The following is a 23,148-nucleotide window of genomic DNA, read 5'->3' on the forward strand; positions in this document are numbered from 1 at the left end:
AAACAAAATCCATAAAAGAACAAACTGATAAACTGGATTTGATAAAAACTGCTCTTCAAACACTGCTAAGAGATGGGAAAACAAGCCAAAGAGTGGGAGAAAATATTTGCAAATCATATATCTGATAAGGGACCTGTATCTAGAATATATAAGTAATACTCAAAACTCAGTAATAGGAAAACAATGTGATAAAATGGGCAAAAATTTTGAAGATGCTTCCCCCAAAAAGAAGAGCAGAGGGCAAAGAAGCACATGAAAAGATGCTCAGTATCACTAGTCTTTAGGGAAATGCAAATTAAAACCATAATGAGAGACCACTATATACCCATTAGACTGGCTAAAATTAAAAACACTGACTATACCAAGTCTTTTGCAAGGCAGTAGAAGAACTAGAACTTTCATACGCTGCTGGTGGAAATGTAAAATGGCACAAACATTCAGAAAACAGTTTGGCAGTTTCCCAAAATGTTAAGTAGACACCTAACCATTTGCATTAGATCCACCTAGTCCACTCCCAGGTATTTACCCAAAAGAAATGAAAAGCATCTGTTCATAAAAGGACTGTACATGGATATTCAGATCACCTTTACTTGTAGTAGGCAAAAACTGCAAATTACCCAAATGTCCATCAACAGGTGAATGAATGAACAACAATGGTATATCCTCAGCAATGAAAAGGAAAGAACTATGGATGAATCTTGAAATAATTATGCAGAGTGAAAGAAGTCAGATAAAAAAAGAGAGTGTGTGTATATATTTACTGCATGATTCTGTTTATATAAAATGTAAAACACGGCCAATCTACAGTGACAGAATGCTTAAGAACTATATGGGGATAGGGATGGTTGGGAGAGATTCCAAAGGGGCAAAAGGAAACTTTTGATGTATATGTCATTATCTTCATTTTGGTAATGATTTCAGAGGTATACATATGTGTCAAAAGTTATCATATTGTACACTTTAAATATGTGCAGCTTACTGTATGTCAATTATACTTCAATAAAGCTACTATAAAAGGAATGGTTCTTTTGAATATTTTTTAGCATTCTCATTTTGGCACTTCATTTATGTTTAATTTCAGATATATTCTGAACAACATATATAATTCAATGGTTATTGCTTTAATTATTTGTTTCATCCATGTGTTATTCTTAAAACTCCAAGCTAGTTTATTTTTTTCTTAAAGATTTTATTTATTTATTTATTTAGAGAGCATGAGTGGGGGGAGGTGCAGAGGGAGAAGGAGAGAGAATCTCAAGCAGACTCTGCATTGAGCATGTGGGGCTCGATTTCACCACCCTGAGATCATGACCTGAGCTGAAATAAAGAGTTGGGTGAGCTTAACTGACTGAGCCACCCAGGCACACCTCAAAACTCCAAGCTAGTTTAAATAAACTACTTAAAGACTATAGATCCTGAGAGAACTTCCTTCTCAATTATTTTCACCATATATCACGCATAGTCCGTTGTTATAGAAGCATTCTAATACTATCATCTTTTAGCTAATTAGTTTATATAATTATTTTCAATTTAAGCAACATCATTTTTGTTAGACAGAAAACAGTTTTTTAAATCCATGGACTATTTCAAATACTTTATTTTCAATCTTAAGGGAAAGGTTATACACTGTGATAGCCATAAAAATTTTAATATAAGGTAATTGATTTTTTCTCCAATGTTTTATGAAAGATTTTCAAACATATACAAAAGTACAGAACTTAATAATAAACCCATATGTAACCTTTACCCAGCTTCAAACATGATCAATATTTTGAAATTCTTCTTTTATCTATGAGTCCTTCCCCCACTTTTATGGGATATTTAAAAGCAAATTCTAGGCTTCGTATCATTTCATATCACATATATTTCAGTATTTATTTATTTTAAAGATTTTATTTATTTATTTGACAGAGAGAGACACAGCGAGAGAGGGAACACAAGCAGGGGGAGTGGGAGAGGGAGAAGCAGGCTTCCCGCTTAGCAGGGATGCAGGGCTCGATCCCAGAACCCTGGGATCATGACCTGAGCCGAAGACAGACACTTAACAGACTGAGCCACCCAGGCACCCCAGTATTTATTTATTTATTAAAAGATTTTATTTATTTATTTGAGAGACAGAGAGTGAGAGAGAGACAGTGAGAGCATGAGCAGGGGGAGGGGCAGAGGGAGAAGCAGGCTCCCCGCTGAGCAGGGAGTCTAATGCGGGGCTCGTCCTGGGACTCCAGGATCATGACCTGAGCTGAAGGCAGACCCTTAAATGACTGAGCCACCAAGGGGCCCCTATATTTCAGTTTTTAAATCTTTTTCTCAATATAAGCCAACAGCTTATTTTAAAATTGTCTCATAGAAAGTTAAAAAGTTAATTATACTTCATTACAAGAACACTTAATTTCTTACATTTCACCCATACAATTTGTATGGGGCTGTGTGCTGTTTAGAAACTCCTATTTCAAAGGAAAAGAAATTCCTACTTTAATTAACTGATGTACTCAGGAAGTTTTATTTTTTTAAAGTAATATTATGACACACATATCCAACACAACTGTGTATGTAGTTTAGCTTTTTTAAGAAATATTTTTGATAGGTCATTCTGAAGTTAAAAGAAACGAGGGATCTATAAAATATTAGCAAACAGATGTTTCTTTAACCTCTCATTTGTTTCTTTAGTCATTTATTTATTTATCCTTCCATGGTGTGCTGGAGCTGGCTTCCTGCAGTTTGTGATGGCAAACTGGTAAATTTTTAGGAATTCTGTGAGCCGGATGTTAAACACAGCCATTTTTCAAAATTATTTAAATGTACAATAAAATCAATTTTATTTAAAAAAGGGAACAAATATTCAAACTCACTGATTTTTAATTGTTTTACTATTTGCTATGCTCTTGAGTTTATCTGTATCTATTGTATCTGTGTAGTGGAAACATTATGTAGTGGTGCGCTACTGAACATCTTTACTCTGTGTTCAGGAACATGATGTTGGCAGCTCAGAGTTAGTCATAGGGGGGACGCAAGCAAATGCTACCAATCAGAGCTTCTCTCACGCTCCCGCCTGGAGAGCTGGTGGTTAACATCTGCCAGCACCACATTGCTTCCATCCTGAGTGTAACTACATGTCAGGCACTAGAGTGATATGAAATATTTCTGGTCTTTTGGAATTTGAGTATAAAAATCCTTCCAATGTCACATTATTAAAAGTACTTTAATAGAGGGCACTATCACTATAAAGATAAATATGAACAGGTCCTTCAGAAAACAGACTACATGATATATATTAATAGTTTTTAATATACGTCTTTAAAAATCCCTTTATTATAAGATCCAAGTTTTAAAACATTAACATAATAAAGATGTTATGCTGAACTCAGGAAATAAAAGGAATCCTAATGAGTTGGCATCTTTGGTTTTAACTTTTATTATTTGAATTTCAGAAGTACAGAAAAATGTAATTAGATGTTAAAGAATTAAAAACACCAGGTAAAAATATATATGTTTTTTAAATGATATAAGGCTGAAGAAAATAAATATGAATCTGATTTTTAAAAGGTAATTTGGGAACTATCATCTACCAAATAATGTGAGAGCTTGAGAATACCAAGTTAAGGGGCACCTGGGTGGCTCAGTTGTTAAGCGTCTGCCTCAGAGGGAAGCCTGCTTCTCCCTCTCCCACTCCCCCTGCTTGTGTTCCCTCTCTTACTGTCTCTCTCTCTCTCCGTCAAATAAATAAATAAAAATCTTAAAAAAAAAAGATTAAAAAAAAGAATACCAAGTTAAGTATGTTTAATTTTTCTTTTTTTTTTTTTTTAAAGATTTTATTTATTTATTTGAGAGAGAGAGAATGAGAGACAGCATCACAGGGAGGAGGGTCAGAGGGAGAAGCAGACTCCCCGCCGAGCAGGGAGCCCGATGCGGGACTCGATCCCGGGACTCCAGGATCATGACCTGAGCCGAAGGCAGTCGCTCAACCAACTGAGCCACCCAGGCGCCCCGTATGTTTAATTTTTCATCAAAGAGTCAAAAAGCAAACCAATTTTAAAAATGAGGTTTTAAAATGTAGTGATCCGAAGGGGCACAGGCACCCCAGTGTTTATAGCAGCAATGTCCACAATAGCCAAACTATGGAAAGAGCCTAGATGTCCATCAACAGACAAGTGGATAAAGAAGATGTGATATATATATACACAATGGAATATTATGCAGCCATCAAAGAAATGAAATCTTACCATTTGCAATGACGTGGATGGAACTAGAGGGTATTAGCTAAGCGAAGTAAGTTAATCAGAGAAAGACAATTATCATATGATCACTGATATGAGGAATTTGAGAAACAAGGCAGAGGACCATAGGGGAAGGGAGAGAAAAATGAAACAAGATGAAACCAGAGAGGGAGATAAACCAAGAGACTCTTAACCTCAGGAAACAAACTGAGGGTTGCTGGAGTAGAGAGGGGTGGGAGGGATGGGGTGGCTGGGTGATGGACATTGGGGAGGGTATGTGTTGTATGAGTGCTGTGTATTGTTTAAGACTGATGAATCACAGACCTGTACCCCTGAAACAAATAATACATTGTATGTTAATAAAAAAACAAACAAAAAAAATGAGGTTTTAAACATATGGTTACCAAAGGGGAGGTGGGTGGAAGGATGAGTGAAATAGGTGATAGGCATTAAGAATACACTTATCATGATGAGCACTGAGTAATATGTAGAATTGTTGAATCACTATACTGTACCCTAGAAACTAATATAACACTGTATGTTAACAATGCTGGAATTAAAATAAAATTAAAAAAATGAGGTTTTATTTAAAAACTCAAAATGCTACCTGAAATTGTCAAACTTGTTTTGCCAGTTGATATTCTCAGAAATCAAAGCTTTGTCTGTCTAGTCTGCATTTATATTTAGTCTGGGCATTTAATCTCTTTTTTTGATCTTAGTTTTGCCATACACTACAAGTTGTTTTATAAGGCTTTAACATTAAGTTAGTTTTGTAAGTTGTAAAATCATTTTGCACTAGCAAACAGCTTATTTTATTTTATTTTTTAAATCTTTTCTTTTTTTTTTTTTTTTTAAAGATTTTATTTATTTATTCATTAGAGACAGAGAGAGAGAGAGAGGCAGAGGGAGAAGCAGGCTCCCAAGGAGCAGGGAGCCCGATGCGGGACTCGATCCCAGGACCCTGAGATCATGACCTGAGCCGAAGGCAGACGCTTAACGACTGAGCCACCCAGGCGCCCGCAAACAGCTTATTTTAAAACTGCTCAGAAAATATACAAAGGAGTGACAAAGATTTAAAATGAACACCATGATTCTTAATATGTGTTTCTTTTGTTTAAGTTATTTACCTCTTGTGAAAGCTGTGTTACTTGCTCCTTTTGATGTTCCAGGTCTTTTAAAACCAACGAGTTTTGTTTTTCTAACTGAAGCACTCTTCTTGCCAAGTGGACACTAGGTGAATGAAATAAGAAAATTAATGCTTAAAAAAGAGGAATGCTTTCTAAAATATTAAAAATATGTTTGTATGCCTGAAAATTGATTTGCCATTTCCTAGTAATACTTAAGTATTTACAGAAAAAATATGGAGTCAAATATTTTCAGGTGTCAACAGTGGAATATCCCAATATCCCAACAGCTCAGAATTTTGAAAGTAACATTAAAATCTCCATAATAATATAACTGTGATATACTGATTACTGCAGTAATGGTTTCTAGCCCTTGCTATAAAAGTAGAGAGCTACATTATACTTGCTTGAAAAGACCACAAGATAGCAATTTACAGCTTTTTGCCATTTTTATAAAAATTTCCCATTTACAAACAAATCAGGCAATTAGTTGAAACAATAATAAGCCTGTACTTTGAAAAGCTTCAGTGTTTACCTCAGACAACAAAATGCATTTTATACAAAAAACAACTGAATAGATTTTCTATTGAAAGTAGAGATGGAAAAGATGCATGAAAAGTGGAAATGTCTATAGTAAAGGAAGATTCTGTACTAAAAGATCACACTTTGACCATCACATGATGATCACAACTTGTACTGAGTGCATGTAACTTTTAGTATTTAATATCACATTAAATGTGAAATGCCCCAATTCCACTTTTAAGACACAATTAAAAAAAGGCTCAACTATAAAATCATTTCTCCTACCTACTAGGGAAAAAAACATGGTATAATTCTTTAAAGAACTGCTAATAATGTTGGGAAGACATGTTGCTCCAAAGACCTTCTCTGTGATTCCAAAAAACTAAAAATTTCCTATTTATCATATTTTCATGTTTGGAGGAGTTATCTATTACTGAATTGCAAAATCTGTGGAATCTGAGAAGACAAGATGTTATACAATGACATGGAATAAAATATTTTCACTTTAAATAAAATTATTTTATCTATTTATGGAACAGAAATAATTCTATTGTATTTTTAATATTTCCTAGCATTGGATAAAGGAATGCAGACAAAACTCTGAAAATAATGCTACACATCTTCCTACACATCCATTTCTAAGAACTTGTTATCCCAAATGAAAAAGATGAGTTCTGGTAAAAGTTTATATAGTGAATTGTGCAGCTTGTTTAGATATGCTCATATCTAAGTTCCTACTGGCATAAGATTTTGCCTTAATAATCAGCTGAAGTTAGAGGGGAAAAGACAGTCCTTATTTTTTGACAATCATTTTTTTAATAAAAAATAGCTTTAAAAATGATACAGAATTTTACTGCTATGTAATTTATATGCCACAAGGTCCACCCATTTAAAGTGTCCAATTAAATGATTTTTAGTACGTTTAGAATTATGCAACTATACTATAATTTTAGAATATTTTCATCACAAAAAAAAATCTTTCCCCATTAGCATTGTTCCCCATCCTCCTGCCCAGCTGTAGGGAATCACTAATCTACTTTCTTCTATAGGTTTTTAAGATATTTACAGTTATGGCTACCCCATTTTCTATCCCCCAATCTAAAATATACTAAGTTCTCTCAAATTTGACCCTAAAATAAGATCTCTACAAATAAGTCTTAACACTAATTTTATGTTATGTTTACAGTTTTCATCTGTTGGATTTATTATATGTTTGCAAACATCAGTATTTTATATCATTAACTCTGTTTTTTATGAAGTTAATATAAAATTCTTTGAGTTATCTTCATTCATATTTTCATTTTCTTTCCTATCCTTCATATATGTTAGGAATAAGTCTTTTCATCTTTCTCTCACAGAACTCAGCATGAGGTTCTTTTTGTACATGGTAATTTCTCAGTAAATGCATGTTGAAGGTACAGACCATATCTGTGTAATGCTCAGTACGGAACAATGAACACAATCAAATGCTATTACACAGAAAACAGTTGCGGATGATATGAAATGGAAGAAAAAGGGATGCAAGAAAATAATCAGATGCAAAGGTCACCCATTACCAACATTTTGAGGAAGATAATGACTTGAAGACAACACGCTTAATAAAAGTAAGTAGCTCATCTGATTTGGGTGCTTTTTGTTTTGTTTGGACATTGCATAATGCTCTTATGCAGATATGGTGTGATACCACTTATCAATGCAAAATATCACATGACATACAGTAGTGAATTCAAGAAATTCTTGGTATGCTGGTGCTTATGCCCAAATACCAGGGCTACCTCCTTCTACTAGGAATTGCCCTGATTCTAGTTGAGGATTCTGAGAGAGGAAAATCAACTCTAAAGAGAAGGAAGTTATCTTATGATGCCTTGAAATGCTCAATGTGTTTTACAGTGTTCTACTTACTAGTATATAGAACCATTTTATTTAGAAAAACTTTCTAGGAACTGATGCTGACAGAAATGACTGTGACTTTTACTATGGATGTTGATCTCACTTATGATACATAATGCTTATAATGTAGAAGACACTGTCATAACAACTGGTCTCCAATTGATGCACGGATCACATCTAAAACATTTACTTTTACTCCTAAAGTCATTGTAAAGACAGCAGAACACATCTCTTCATAGACATTTCAGAAATGGTATTAAGATTCTCAGGTTGTCCTAAATGACCCCATTTAGTCCATGGATTACAGATGTTACAGGAAAAAAAAAAAAGGAAAAAAGAAAGAAGAAAAAGAATATAAAATATTGTGAAATCTAGAACACACAGGAAAAACAAGACATAATTTTTCATCATTATCATACCTGCAATTAAACAACAACGATTATAATATTAGCATTTTTTTCTTCATCATAAATATCAAGGACTATAGAAAAGCAGGTTGAATTAGAAGAAACATTATTAATTCATTCAATAAGACATTCAAGAACATTCTCTTTTAACAAAATTTATAAAAAGCCTGTAATCTAAATAGGCACTGGGAATACACAGTTTCTACCTGGAGGATCTAATAGTCTGCTGAGGAAGACGAGCAAATAAATTACAGTAGTGTGCTAAATGCTAAGAAGGGGCACACTGAGGGATGAAAACTAAGACTGACTAATCTGGTGAGGAAGCAGAGAAATAGCATTCTGGGTAGAGGGAAAAGCACAGGTAAAGGATGATGTGCGGGGGTATGGTATGGATTGAGAAAATACATGGCGTGTGGTGAGAGCTGAAGCTAGAGAGACAAAGGCAGGGATATATGATGAAAGGCCTTAAATGTTAAGCTGAGTTTGGATTTTATCCTTAAATTGGTTAGGCATGACATGATCACATTTGCACTTGAGACAGTTCTCTGTCAACACTGTGGAGAAGGAAGAAGACTTGAGCCAATTATAAAGTTACGATCACAGTCTAGACTGGTGGTCTCCAAAAGCAATTATGTGCAAAATAATCCACTGAAGTGTGGGAAATTTTTCTTACACTTATTTTAATATGAAATGTCTTTAAAATTTTATTATTTTTTTAAAGATTTTATTTATTTGACAGAGACAGAGAGAGAGAGAGGGAAAGAGAGACAGTGAGCACAAGCAGGGGAAGTGGGAGAAGCAGGCTCTCCACCGAGCAGGGAGCCCGATGTGGGGCTCGATCCCAGGACCCTGGGATTATGACCTGAGCCAAAGGCAGACACTTAACCAACTGAACCACCCAGAAGTTCCAAGTGTCTTTAAAATTTTAATTTTCTATGTAGGTTTTATATTTTAATGTACATGTTATTCATGTGATTATACATGTATGTAATTGATAAATAAATACATGTAAATGTATTGTTAGGGTGAATGCTCAATTTTTTTTCCCAATAGGGAATCATATCAAAAAGTCTGGAGACCATTGGTCTAGGCCAGTTTTGTCCAACAGAAACATAATGCAAGCCACACATGTAATTTAAAAATTTTTAGGAGCCACATTAAAAATATTACAAAATGCTTACCTCACATATCAAAAATTAACTCAAAATGGATCAAAGACCTAAATGTAAAAGCTAAAATATTAACTCTCAGAAGAAAACACAGGAGTAAGTCCTCCTGACCTTGGATTTGGCAAAGGATTCTCAGATACGGCACTAAAAGCACAAGCAACAAAAGAAAAATGAGATAAACTGCACTACATCAAAATTAAACAGTTTTGTGCTTCAAAAGACACCATCAAGAAAGTGAAAAGACAACACATGAAACAGAAGAGAACACTCCAAAATATGTATCGGATAAGGGACGTGTATCCAGAAAATATAAAGAACTCCTTTTTCTCTTTTTTTAAGATTTTATTTATTTATTTGAGAGAGAGCGAATGTGAGAGAGCACAAGCGATGGTGGGGTGGGGGGGAGCGCAGAAGGAGGGGGAGAAGCAGGCTCCTCGCTGAACAGGGAGCCTGATGTGGGACTCGATCCCAGGATGCTGGGATCGTGACCTGAGCCGAAGGCAGATGCTTAACCGACAGCCACCCAGGTGCCCCTAAAGAACTCGTATAACTCAATAATAAAAAGACAATCCAATTACAGCATTCACAACAGTGCCTTATGCTGTAGAAAGTTCTAAATCATTACATAAATATATCTTTGCACTCCTCGTGCTTCCATGTCCTCAGAAAGCATAATGATAGAGTCAAACATGTCTGTATTACAGATTTTCAAACATTCCCCTTGAAAGGTTGGTGTAAATTTAAATTCTCATGAAATAGAATGAAAGTTCTCCAAGGACTAGGATTTTTATTTATTTTGTTCTTGAATGTAGTCAAAGTACGTTGAATAATAGCTGGTACAAAGGAGGTGTTCAGTAATAAACTGTTGAATGACTGAACTTTATATAAGACCTCCTGTTTCTTCATACCCTAGGCTCACAATGGGGATAATCAATCTTTAAAAGTTTTGCTAATAACCTTATATAAACAATAGAATCTTACTTTAAATTTCTTCACTTGTGAGGTTAAACATCTTTTCATATGTCCGTCAGACATTTGTATTTCTTATTTAATGAAGTGATATTTATGTCCCTTTCTCACCCACTTCAAATCTTACCTACATGGTTAATTCTACTCTTTCTAAATTATTTAAAAATATCAAGGCCTTCTGTAATCTCAACTGAACCAACCTTATTTTCCATTAACGTCTACTCTTCTTAAAATGTCCCATAAACATGTTTTGTATGTTCCTTCCACTATACCTCTGTTGGTCCCCCAGTCTGAAGAAGACAGGTTATTTCCTTGCTTGACGGATCCAACTTTTTTTTTGAAGTAGGCTCCACACCCAGCGTGGAGCCCAATGTGGGGCTCAAACTGAGGACCCTGAGATCAAGACCTGAGCTGAGATCAAGAGTCAGATGCCTAACTGAGCCACCTAGGCGACCCAGACCCAACTTTTTCTTAAATTTCCCTTCAAGTTCCACTTCCTCTATTTCTGACCATGCTACTCTTCACTGATTTGTTTCTCTGACACAGTCTAGCATACAATATGGCACTAAATTACATGTTTTTCGATGTTTCTTGATATTCTTTCACGTGTGTTAATCTTTTCTTTCCCAACAGATGCAACTTACATGAAGACACGGTCTTATAGTTTGTGCTAAACAGTGGTGTGTGCTAAACAGAGTACACACTTAAATCTTTCTTGATTGATTTTGTTCTAAGGGAATTTTGTTCACATGAACACATTGGTAGAAACCATATTCTTAGGTTGCAGAGTTTCAATATTAAAACATGACTAATGCTCAGCATCTAAGCACTGAACTTGTAATAAAAATGTGCATAAAGTTAGTAAAAGAAGGCAAATATTACAGATATCAATTTATCTCTTCTATACTTCAATCTCCTGTATCTTTAAATGCAGCATATTGTTGTGGCCAGTGATTTGGTGTCATAAGTGGATTCTGTGTAGAAATCTGGGGTGTTAGAAGTGGGAAGAAAGAAATTCACTTTAACTGAAATTCAAAGCAAGACAAATGAAGAATTTCTCATCTATATAGCTGAGTTTATGTTTCTTTAAGCACAATGCACATAGAATGAAAACAAGTCCTTCCCAAGTTCTTTATAAAAAGTAACTGGATACAGTCAGGAAAAATGAGCCCTGCTAAAGGTTATTATTTTTTTTTGTACAAAATGTACTGAACTCAAGAAAGCACTGCTTTTACAGGCTATGTGTTGGGACATTAACATAGTTACAACTTAACAATACTTCTTTGTAATTATATTCATTGCCACGTGATTTTTACCTACACCAAGATTAAGTTCAACATCAGCTAGAAACTACTACTGCAAGAGTACAGTTTTGAATCTAAATATTAAACAAAAATTTCAGCTGTTAGCTGGTAAAATTTTCTCATCAGGGTTATCTCCTAGCTCCCTCATCACTTCTTGACTCCAAATGAAAGTTATTCTCTTAGATCTGTCAATGGCAGTAGCACTGCTGGTTATTACATATAATTTCATAATAGTATAGCCCAGCCAATGTGGACATGGGGGATCTTCATCTATATCTGAGATGTCAAAGCACAATGGAGAACTGATGTTCTGTCCCAATTCCCTCAATCTTGGTATGATTTTCTTAGTATTGTCAAAACTCCAAATAAGCAAGTGCATTTATTGTTATTTTTTTTAAGATTTTATTTATTCATCTGAGATACAGAGATACAGAGAGAGAGAGCATGAGCAGGGAGAGAGGCAGAGGGAGAGGGAGAAGCAGGCTCCCGGCTGAGCAGGGAGCCCGATGCGGGACTTGATCCCAGGACACTGGGATTATGACCTGAGCTGAAGGCAGACACTTAACCATCTGAGCCACCCAGGCGCCCCTAAGCAAGTGCATTTATTTAGTGATTTGCTAATTAGTTACTTGTCTGAAATAACACTTGGCTTTTTGGTCTTTTTCAAGTTTAGCAGGTCAGAGGTCTGTCTCTTATTAGTATGGCATAAAAAATAAATTGTTCAATAAAAGGGCACCAGTGCCAGAATGATTCCAGCTTCAGAACTCTTCAGGTTGGTGCCTGTACTTACTGCTCTGCTGGTAATTCTTGAGAACCAAATAGTGGTCTCATGCTGATTATCTATAGTCATATGATACTTCCCCTAGTTTCTTCTGTAGGTTTAAACTTTCGAGTTGACCATGACCAATAGTACTTTTTAAAGGACTATTCTTAAAACCAACCCAAATGAAATAAGTACAACTTTTCCCAAGGACAAAAATGAGAACTTACCTACATGAGAATAAAGAGAGAAAACCAAATTTTCATTATATACCAAAGTTTGCTAGAGGAAAAAAAAGTTTCCTCTGCTTTAGTTTTTTCCTTTATTATAAAGCTCAGTCTATTGTGAGAGTTTCAACTTAAAGCTCTTTATAAAACTAGATGGAAACTAAAACAAAAGGTCTATAGTATGCAGTAAATCTTGCAATTTGAAAGGTTTAGAACCTTCAGAAAAGGCTATCCATTCAGATCTGCCAAAGCAAACAGAGAAGCACACACTGAGACCACGTTACTGCCTGGGTGTTACCCATTTAAGTTGCAGGTTAAAGAGCATAACTAAAACATGCAACCAGAAAATCTTGTTTGCTATTTTCAAAACAATCATGACCGAAACAAAAACATTACTTCAGATTTTCAAGTTTAGTCAAGTCAAGAAGAGCCCATTTCATTTTAATTTACTTTCATTGTATAAGCCCTTTTAACCTACTACAATTTTGTCCCAGCAAGAGTTTGATGTGATATTTTGTTATTGTTGATTATCTCCATTGAAACTTCAAAATATGAGTAAGCCTGATTTGAGACTTATAATAAAATCAACTGTGCAATTTACTCTAGGAAACCTTAATTGGTCTAACTAACCTTTACTGAATAACCCACTATATGCCAGGCACTGTGTGATGAACTCTGCATCCATTTTCTCACTTTAATTTCATAATATACCTTGAGAATTTTCAGTGACTGTGAAAATTTTCAGTGACTATCGAATTTATTAACATGAAACTCAAAAACCAAAGTCCTAAAAATTAAAGTTTTGGATAACCATTAAAAATTATCTTTTTGAAGACTATTCAATGATACAAGAAAATGTTCAAGATGGAATTATAAGATATAAAATTAAACTTCCACGTTACATAAAATAATATCCAAATATGCAAGAAAATATATGTGTCTATATAAATTTTGAATGGTTATCTTTGGATGGTAGGATTACCAGCAATTTTCTAAAATAAATGTATTATTTTTATAATCAGAAATTTACTCCAATTAAGCATTACCCTAACATACCTAAATCTGCTTGCTGAATGTATGAGATTTTACATCAAACACAGTATGAATGGAATGTATTGTGTAGCAGTTGAAAATAAGTTCCTTTGAAATTTTAATATATTTTGGTATAGACTAATGTATAATGAAAACTATTACGCAAACATTTCATTTGTGGTTCTGATTGAGTTGTTTTATAATGTACCTTCAGTTTCCAGTGCTTTAATTTTAAATGTGAAGAATTAAATACAGATTCTCTTAAAAGCTACATTGCTTTCATCTTAAATAAGTTAAACTTAAACAGAGCATAAAGCCACTGACTTCTTTACAAATATCTATTAAAAAATGAAATATAGGGCGCCTGGGTGGCTCAGTTGGTTAAGCGACTGCCTTCGGCTCAGGTCATGATCCCAGGGTCCTGGGATCGAGTCCCACATCGGGCTCCTGGCTCAGCGGGAAGCCTGCTTCTCCCTCTCCCACTCCCCCCACTTGTGTTCCTGCTCTCGCTGTCTCTGTCTCTGTTAAATAAATAAATAAAATCTTTAAAAAAAAAAAATGAAATATAGACTTTGCAAACTTTGGAAATGTGTCAGACCCTAAAAGAGGGACCCTCTTTGCCACTGCTCAATTTTGTGCATACAGTAGGCACTCAATAAAAGATGTTGAATGAATGGGCGAAGGAATGCATAAATGTCCTCTTTGGATATCTAGACTTACTTTCCCTTCACTCAGTTTAGATGACCTGAGAAGCACTTCCTCAAAATAACCCTCTGGTTCACCATGAGACGAATGCCTGGCACCAGCTGGTAGGAGATATTAATAGTATGCCCATTAGGCACTTGTTCAAGGCACATAGATAGCTCAGTGATAAAATCTTTAGAAATATTTGGATAGTTAAGATTATTCAGAATATGAATCAGTTGTGGCTCCTTAAATCTTCACTCTAATTATTAAGAAATCAACATCTGCTTTTGGAAATTCTTTAAAAAAAAGTAAGGTAACAGCAATAATTGCTTTCAATTTTAGAAGAACTCAGCATTTAGGGCTGAAGAAAAGAACTTACAACAGCAAAATTCTTTTTTTCCCCCCTTGTGACAAAGATTCTTTTGAAGGATTCATATGCTAAAAAAAGAAGAGAATAGACCTTTTCCTTCAAATTTCAATTTTTAGTATTTACCAATCATTTACCACCGACAAAGAAGTCTCTTACCCACAAAAGTACATTTCTATTCCTCCCTAGGCAATATAATGCTCCAAAACAGTGATATGCTGATAATTACAAAAAGCCGAGGTCACCCTTAGTGACCTGTGGAGGGAGTGGGCAGAGAATGGGAATGGGATGGGGCTTTAACTGATTTTTCAAATAATATATAATTTAGAAATACGTGCATCTTCACCAGACAGAATTAACCATTCCAGCTACAAAATGACACTTGACAGTCACCTAGATCTTGATCTAAAATTTTTCCAGATATTTTCTTTAACCAGTAAGGGACACAAATTCAAAGCATCCATTTGTTTTGTTATAAAATGGCATATATCTTACATCACGGCCTTAAAGACATCCTATTCTCTGAGCCATCACTTCAAAGTTTCTACAGAAGTATTAAAGTTGGGATGAACTGTTTTTCTTACTCAGTGTGTAATGTCTCTAAATGTTTCAATCAACTCATATGAAAATAAAAGATAAGCAGCTTTGAATCCTCAAATACTCAGATGAAGAGACAATTCTACTAGGTATCTTACATCATGCTACATAAAGAAAGAGAATAAACAAGAATAAGATACAGTTGCTGACCTTGAGGAACCTTCCAAATGGCTGGGGAAATGACATGGGAAACAAGAGTTAATGAGATGAGAGAGATGCTCTATTGTGTGGTATGGAGAAAACAGATGTTTATAAGCACAGATATATACTGCCCTCATTTTGGGTAGAGAAGCAAATGAGGCTGGAGAGGTGGGGCCAGGTAGAGGGGCCTGGAGGTCTGGCAGAAATATTTATATTTGATACAGTAGAAAATGGGGCAGTGAGATGTTTTTGCACAGAAGGATGAATTAAAGTGCGAGAAGGGAGTTAGGTAAAAAAAAATCAGCTAGCTCAACCAGAAAACTGATTAATATAGACACAATTTTTCTCTTAGTGTACTCTTAAGTAGTATCTTGAGTGGATCTCCCCCAAATTTTCTGGGCTTCACAGTCTTCTACATTTTCAATCATAATACACGTTCTATCTCATCTCTTTCTCTGCCTGCTTCCCTCTTTCTTTTTCTCAAATATATGTCAAGGAATATACATAGCTGAATAAAAAACAAGAGGAAAAAGGAAGCATAATTAATTAATTTTAACCTGAAAACTGTTGGTACAAAAGCATTTGTAACTCACTTGAAATTAATGTGAAAATAAAATTAAAATGGTGTCATTACCACTGAATCTAATTCTAGGAAAATTCTAATGTACACTTCTATTTTACTGACCATTAAACTCACTTAAAAATACATGAAATGCATGATAATAACTTACTATGCTTTATTTTGTGAGCAATTTAATATTTATGCATACTAAGAATAAAGTAACTTTGCACATTATCAAAAAGCATAATGTAATTACATTTAGCTTGAGTAGATAAGTAAAACAAATATTATATTGATTTTACCTTTGCTTTAGTCGTCTTTTGGCCGTTGTGGGAACATTAGCACCATAGCCATAGGAAAAAAGAACCCTTTCAGCCTCATCTTCATTTTCAACTGAAAAGTATTAAAGTGTATGATGTAAAATAAGTCTGTTTTTTTTTTCTTAAAAAGCATGGCAGAAGTGAAAATTAGAAAAAGGGGTCATCCTAATGAATCAGGGGGCATACGAACATTAGAAAGGGCTAATGCATAATCTCAAACAGTCCATTTGTAAGTAGAAGCATATTTCTTAAAGTTTATGGTTGCTTAAATTTGTTCCATTTATTTTTAAAAGGTGTAAGGGCTTGCATCATATGACATGTTAAAGTTTCTTGTTATAAAGCATAGTAATATAGACACTATGTTATTCTGAATGATTCTAAGGCTTTTTACATGGAATGTATGTTATATAATTATAAATAAGTAATGATAACATCAATTTGACTACTTCTCAATAAAAGAAATGACTATTTTTGATTAGGAAAGATGTGCATTATTCTATCAGAACAACTTTATCTTAACTAAGTTAGTAATAATGAAACTGTGCATTTAAGTAGGCTAATCTGAAAAAAAATGTGCAGTACTAACAATGTATTGGTGGCCTTTTTTTTTTAATTAGAAAAAAATTCAGCAAAACCATTTACTTCTAAATTCTGCCACTGTCACACCACTCTTTTTCAGAAGGAATTTTAACTGACAGGTTAACATTTCATTGTTAAAAAGTTTAAAAGCAATGGCAATTTTACTGTAAGTTGGGATTAAAAAATAAAGTCCATAAAAACTAAAGGTTTACTAGCTCAAATTAAAGCAGTCAATGATATATAACAATTTTTGTAATATTATTAACAACAACCATTATTCTAACATTAAAAAGAGAAACCTTTTTTTTTTTTTAAAGATTTTATTTATTTATTTATTTATTTGTTAGAAAGAGAGAGGGAAAGAGCACAAGCAGGGGGAGCTGCAGGCAGAAGGGAGAAGCAGGGAGCCCGATGTGGGACTTGATCCCAGGACCCTGGGATCATGACCTGAGCCGAAGGCAAACGCTTTAACTGACTGAGCCACTCAGGCTTCCCGAGAAACCTTTCAGAAGTGTTCCAGATTTAAAACAAAGTCACATAGTTCACATTATTAAGTGAAGCTATTTGCAGGTCCATTACTGTAATATGCATATATTTGTTGACTGATCCTTTTATGGCACACTAAGAATTTTAAATAAATTTTTTCTGTTTTCCTTCAATTTTATCCCTATTTTTCATGGCGAACAAGGGTCAGTTCTCAGAGGTAGAATTATTAGTTGTCAGGGAAATGTGGAAGCAAGAGATGACATATGCCATTGCCAATTCTGTTATCGTTTGTCATGGCTTCAGATCCAAGATGAGTTCTCCAATTCAGCTCTATCAGAATGGCAGAACGCCTCTATTAGAGCTGGCATTTAGATACCTATTTGACTCTTGTCTCTAAATTCGGAAGGAAGAAGGTAAATGTAGTTAACATCTCAAAAACGCATCAGTTAGATATTAATGGACATCTTAAATTTGAGTTTAATACCTAATGGATTGATAACTCACGGGATAACTAATCTAGTGGTGATTTAAGTACAGAAACAATGTACTATACAACATGGTAAATGGTACTAAAGAGATATGAATGTGTCTTAATAGTACAGAGCACTGAGCAACTATATCTGAGTGCCACCATTTTTCTTAAGCTAGAAGCATTAGGAGGACAATGTGTGGGGAGACTAACATTCACAGAGAAGGCACAGGAGGGCCTGTGCACATGTAAAGGCACAGAGCTGTGAAGTTTTAGTAACTGTGAGACAAGTGGATGGGGTTAGCTTAGAGAACAATAGTAGTAGAAAGGTAGGTTCAGTTCCAACTGGGAATGGAACTAAAGTCTTATTTGTTAGGCTAAGGAGTTTGGATTTTATTTTATTCCACAGTCAACAAGGAACTAATAAAAAGGTGACATGACCAAAAGACTATTGTTGATGCTGACATTGTAGAAAAATAATTTCTAATAATGGGGAAAAGAATGGCCTATGTTGGCATAGAGAACCCCTCACAAGTTATAGTAATAATCCAGTTGAGACATGGTCCCTAAGAGCAATGGAGGATGAAGAAAAGAAGCTAGATTCTAGACAAATGAATAGGTGTGGAGGTGCGGTAAGGCACTAGATAAAGGTTGACAAAAGTTGGATGGTAATTAGACTTTAATTAACAGATCAAGAATACAAGAAAATTAGTAAGTTTCATAGACAGAAGAAAAAATGTAAGAAATGTTACACTTCTAATGACTGCAAGAACTCTTTACAGGGGCACCTGGGTGGCTCAGTTGGTTAAGCAACTGCCTTCGGCTCAGGTCATGATCCTGGAGTCCCAGGATCGAGTCCCGCATCGGGCTCTCTGCTGAGCAGGGAGTCTGCTTCTCCCTCTGACCCTCCCCGCTCTCATGCTCTCTCTCTATCTCATTCTCTCTCAAATAAATAAATAAAAATCTTAAAAAAAAAAAAAAAGAACTCTTTACAGATCTACGGAATCATTAGCCCACAGACAGTAAATGAAATTGTGGAAAGGGATAAGATTATCCAGAGAAAAGGTAAGTAAGTAAGAATTAAAGAGTTGTTGAGGAGGAAAACCCTCAGTGAACAGTTAGCTAACTCTTTAGCTAGAAGAGACAACAAAATCGATGGAGAAGAAAGAAAGGCAGGTGACTCTAGAGAAGCAAGAGCAGTGTCTCAAGAAATGTGACAAATGCCTTGCAGAGGTTACAAGTAGTATGAGATGGACAGCAGGTTTCCAGAATCTGGTTTTCTTTTTATATTGGAATTTATTTAGCTTCTGGGCAATACTCTCTTTCTCTTTCTTTCTTTTAGTAGGCTCCATGCCCAGCATGGAACCCAATGTGGGACTTGAACTCACAACCCTGAAATCAAGACCTGAGCTGAGATCAAGAGTTCAACATTTAACCAACTGAGCCACCCGGGCGCCCCACAATACATCTAACAACTGGATGAGATCTTCGAAAACTAAACTCCTCAAATATCCAAATAATACACTTATTTAATTATAAAGAGCAATTCAAGTATAAATAGGCTATGTCATTTGCCACGATTACACCCTAATAAATGAAGTCTAACCATCTTCATATCAGCTGAAATTTGCTGTATTAGATGGTGATCCTTTGAAAATTATACACAATGTAGTACTAAAAAAGAATGTTTTGTACTACATCTTTGAAATTTTTGTTACTAAGTATTCTTTAAGGATAGGAATATTCTAATTTCCATTGTGAATGGATAGAGATGAACCTAGTTTCTTGATCTTCCAAGTATAAATATATTTTATTCTAAGATGATTTTAAGGTGGTTTAAACAATAGCAAAGCAAAAATTTATTTCTGTATTTTTTCTAAAGATTTTATTAAGAGGGATGCCTGGATGGCTTAGCCAGTTAAGTGTCTGACTCTTGATTTTGGTTCAGGTCATGATCTCAGTGTGGTGAGACTGAGCCCTGCATCTAGCTCTGTGCTGGGCATAGAGCCTGTTTAGGATTCTCCCTCTCCTTCTCCCTCTGCCAGCACCCCCCTCCCACTCCGCCTGGGTTGCGTGTTCACTCTCTCTCAAAAAAAAAAAAAAAAAAAGATTTTATTAAGAAAATATTTACACATCTGGAAAAGCCAGAAGATGTTTATAGGGTACACCCATATAGCTCAACATCTGGATTCTGAGTTAAACATTGTATTGTACATAATTTATCACACATCTATCACTATATACATTTATGAATCTATCTTACATTTCTAATGTATTTCCAAGTAAGCTGTAGACATCTGTCCTTCACCTCTCAACAGTTCAACATGTAAATTATCAACTATAGTTCAATATTTATTTATAGTTCTTTTTTAAAAGAATTAAGTTTACATATGTTAAGAGGCACAAATCTTAAGTCTACCATTCAGTGAGTTCTGAGAAATATACACATGTGTAACACAAACCCTGTTAAGATACAGAATTCCAACACCCTGGGAAGTTCCCTAATATCTCTTTTCCCATTTATTTTTTTATTTTTATTTTTTTAAAAGATTTTATTTATTTATTTGACAGAGAGCACAAGTAGGGGAGCAGCAGCAGAGGGAGAGGGAGAAGCAGGCTCCCCGCCGAGCAGGGAGCCTGATGTGGGGCTCGATCCCAGGACCCTGGGATCATGCCCTGAGCCGAAGGCAGATGCTTAACGACTGAGCCACCCAGGCGCCCTCTTTTCCCATTTAATTTTTGGTGACAACCATCCTTAGAGGCAACCACTGTTCTGCATTTTTTTTTTACTATAGATTAGTTTCTCCTCTTCTAGATTTTTATATAAATTTAGTCATATAAGGCTTCTAGGACTAAGCATAAAGTTTTTCAGATTCATCCATGTTGCTGAAGACATCAGTAATTTGTTTCTTTTTATTGAGGAGTAGTAGGTCTACAATATAAAATGTATTATGGTTTGATTAGCCATTTTCCTGTGATAGTCACCTGGGTTGTTGCCAGTTTTTGACTATCATGAATACAGCTCCTGAATATCCAGGTAGAACTCTTTTTGTATGCATATGCTTTCTTTTCTCTTGGGCAAAATACATAGGAATAGAATTGCTGTATTAATGGATAGGTTGTTTGGTTTTATACCAAATTGCAGTTCTATATTCTCACTAACATTGTTATAACCAGTCTTTCTAACTTCAGCCATTTTGGTAGGTGTGTACTAGTATTATTAAATGTGGGCCTTTTACTAGGCCCCTGCATTTCCATATAAATGGAATATAAAAAGTATTTTAAACTGCATTACAATGTTTCATATGTTATAAAAATAGAAATCCTTGCCTTGTACTCACTCTCCCTTAAAGAGAAAGCATTTACTATTTCATCATTAGGAATGATATTAGCTGTAGGTTCTTTGTAGGTATCCTTTATCAGATTGAGGAAGTTCTGTTCTACTCCTGATTTCTTTAGACAGAGGGACATATGCAAAATTCTGAAGATAAGACGGAGTATGGAACTTTCAAAATAAGAAGATAGCAGGAGGGGAAAAATGAAGGGGGGAAATCGGAGGGGGAGATGAACCATGAGAGACTATGGACTCTGAGAAACAAACTGAGGGTTCTAGAGGGGAGGGGGATGGGGGGATGGGTTAGCCTGGTGATGGGTATTAAAGAGAGCACGTATTGAATGGAGCACTGGGTGTTATACGCAAACAATGAATCATGGAACACTTCATCTAAAACTAATGATGTAATGTATGGTGATTAACATAACATAATAATAAAAAAATAAGATGATATGATAGGGAATGGCAAGGCATGAAAGATAAAGGAAGGTCTAATGCAAGAAGTTGTGCTAAGGAATCTGACTTCATGCTATCTTAAGATGACAGAGGCATTAACGCAGGGGTATGGTACAATCAAATCTGTATTTTATAGAGATTCCTCTGACTCCAGGGAAGACACTGAAGACAAATTTGGAAACTTGCAGTTATGATATTGACTCTAGAAGTGGAAGAAAGATACTGATAGGAATGAAACAAAAGTTTTCCTTAAATAGGCCTACAAATATAACATATCCTTTACAAGAAAATGTGCACAAAACAGATTCGAATTCAATTTCAACTTCAACTGAAGTTTAAACCCACTTGATAAGAAAGTCCCTGATATTTCTGACTTTCAAACAAAAATAATGTGCTGTAGCAAACATCTCAGTCAATGGTGAAAGTTTAATTTAAAATATTCCTTTAACACCAAGGATAACACAGGAAGATTGTGTAATAAGAGGAAACAGAAGAAGTAGAAATTGAAGGTCCAGGATTATAACCAGGTATATTCAAGGAATTTTTGTTTTCTACGACTCATTCAAAGTGTCACCTTCCCTCTTAGGTACTGTATTCCTCACCACCAAGGTGGAATTAACTTAGAACCTCTTCTGTATTTCCACTGAGAAACGCCTATTTCTTGCTAATAGCACATATCTCACTACTTTATCTTCAATATATTTGTCTTTTTTTTTTTTTAAGATTTTTTATTTATCTGACAGAGAGAGACAGCGAGAGAGGGAACACAAGCAGGGGGAGTGGGAGAGGGAGAAGCAGGCTTCCCGCCGAGCAGGGAGCCCGATGCGGGGCTCGATCCCAGCACCCTGAGATCATGACCTGAGCTGAAGGCAGGCTCTTAACGATTGAGCCACCCAGGCGCCCCAATATGTTTGCTTCTTCCAGTGGTCTAGGTTAGAAGCTCTCATCAGGTAGAATTATCACGTGAACTCCAAAGCCCCAGGTTCCTGGCACATGTAAACATTTAATTGTTCGATGAGGAACTGTATAAATGAAAAGATAAAATCTGTCATAGTTAACTGATTTTTTTAAGTGCCAACTACTGAAATTAAGATTAACTAATTTTTAAGATGTAAGATATATATTTTTTGAAAGTCACCAACTGGATTTTAAAGAAATATACCAAAGCGGTTTTAGAAACAATACCAGGTTCCTTGTGCTGCCAGCAAAGAGTTGTGTGTGTGAGGTAGCGGGAGACTTACTTTCTGCAGTTTGCATTATTATTTCATCGAGCTCTTTTTCCAATCTCTCATAAATGTCTAGCCTTGCCTGATGCTCAGAGTTCCGTGATTGAAGTTCAGTAATGCGTTTTTCAGAAGAAGCTTGGAGACTGTAAAATTCTTTAGTTAAAACCTAACAGTGGAAGAAAAAAAATTGCAAAGGCAGAATTAAACAAGGTTAACAGTTAAGACAAATATGTGACACAAAAATACTTTCACATTTTTTCCCTTTTCTAATGATTTTAATATGAGGAGAAGTAGCTCAATTGAGAT

At 35.2% G+C, this 23,148-nt stretch overlaps 1 protein-coding gene across 1 annotated transcript in view; it reads right to left on the bottom strand.

Annotated features, from left to right (window-relative positions):
* Window positions 1-23,148, bottom strand: part of PIBF1 (progesterone immunomodulatory binding factor 1) — a 212,822-nt gene that overhangs the window by 60,085 nt on the left and 129,589 nt on the right. The window contains exons 12-14 of the mRNA XM_035003244.1: window positions 22,858-23,008; window positions 16,275-16,365; window positions 5,342-5,444 (exon numbers count right to left, since the gene is read on the bottom strand). Coding sequence (XP_034859135.1) covers window positions 5,342-5,444; window positions 16,275-16,365; window positions 22,858-23,008 — 345 coding nt within the window. The remainder of the gene's footprint in view (window positions 1-5,341; window positions 5,445-16,274; window positions 16,366-22,857; window positions 23,009-23,148) is intronic.

The sequence above is a fragment of the Mirounga leonina genome, unplaced genomic scaffold (genome assembly GCF_011800145.1).
Source record: "Mirounga leonina isolate KUSES-001 unplaced genomic scaffold, KU_Mleo_1.0 Mir_127, whole genome shotgun sequence".
In the NCBI taxonomy this organism is placed as follows: domain Eukaryota; kingdom Metazoa; phylum Chordata; class Mammalia; order Carnivora; family Phocidae; genus Mirounga; species Mirounga leonina.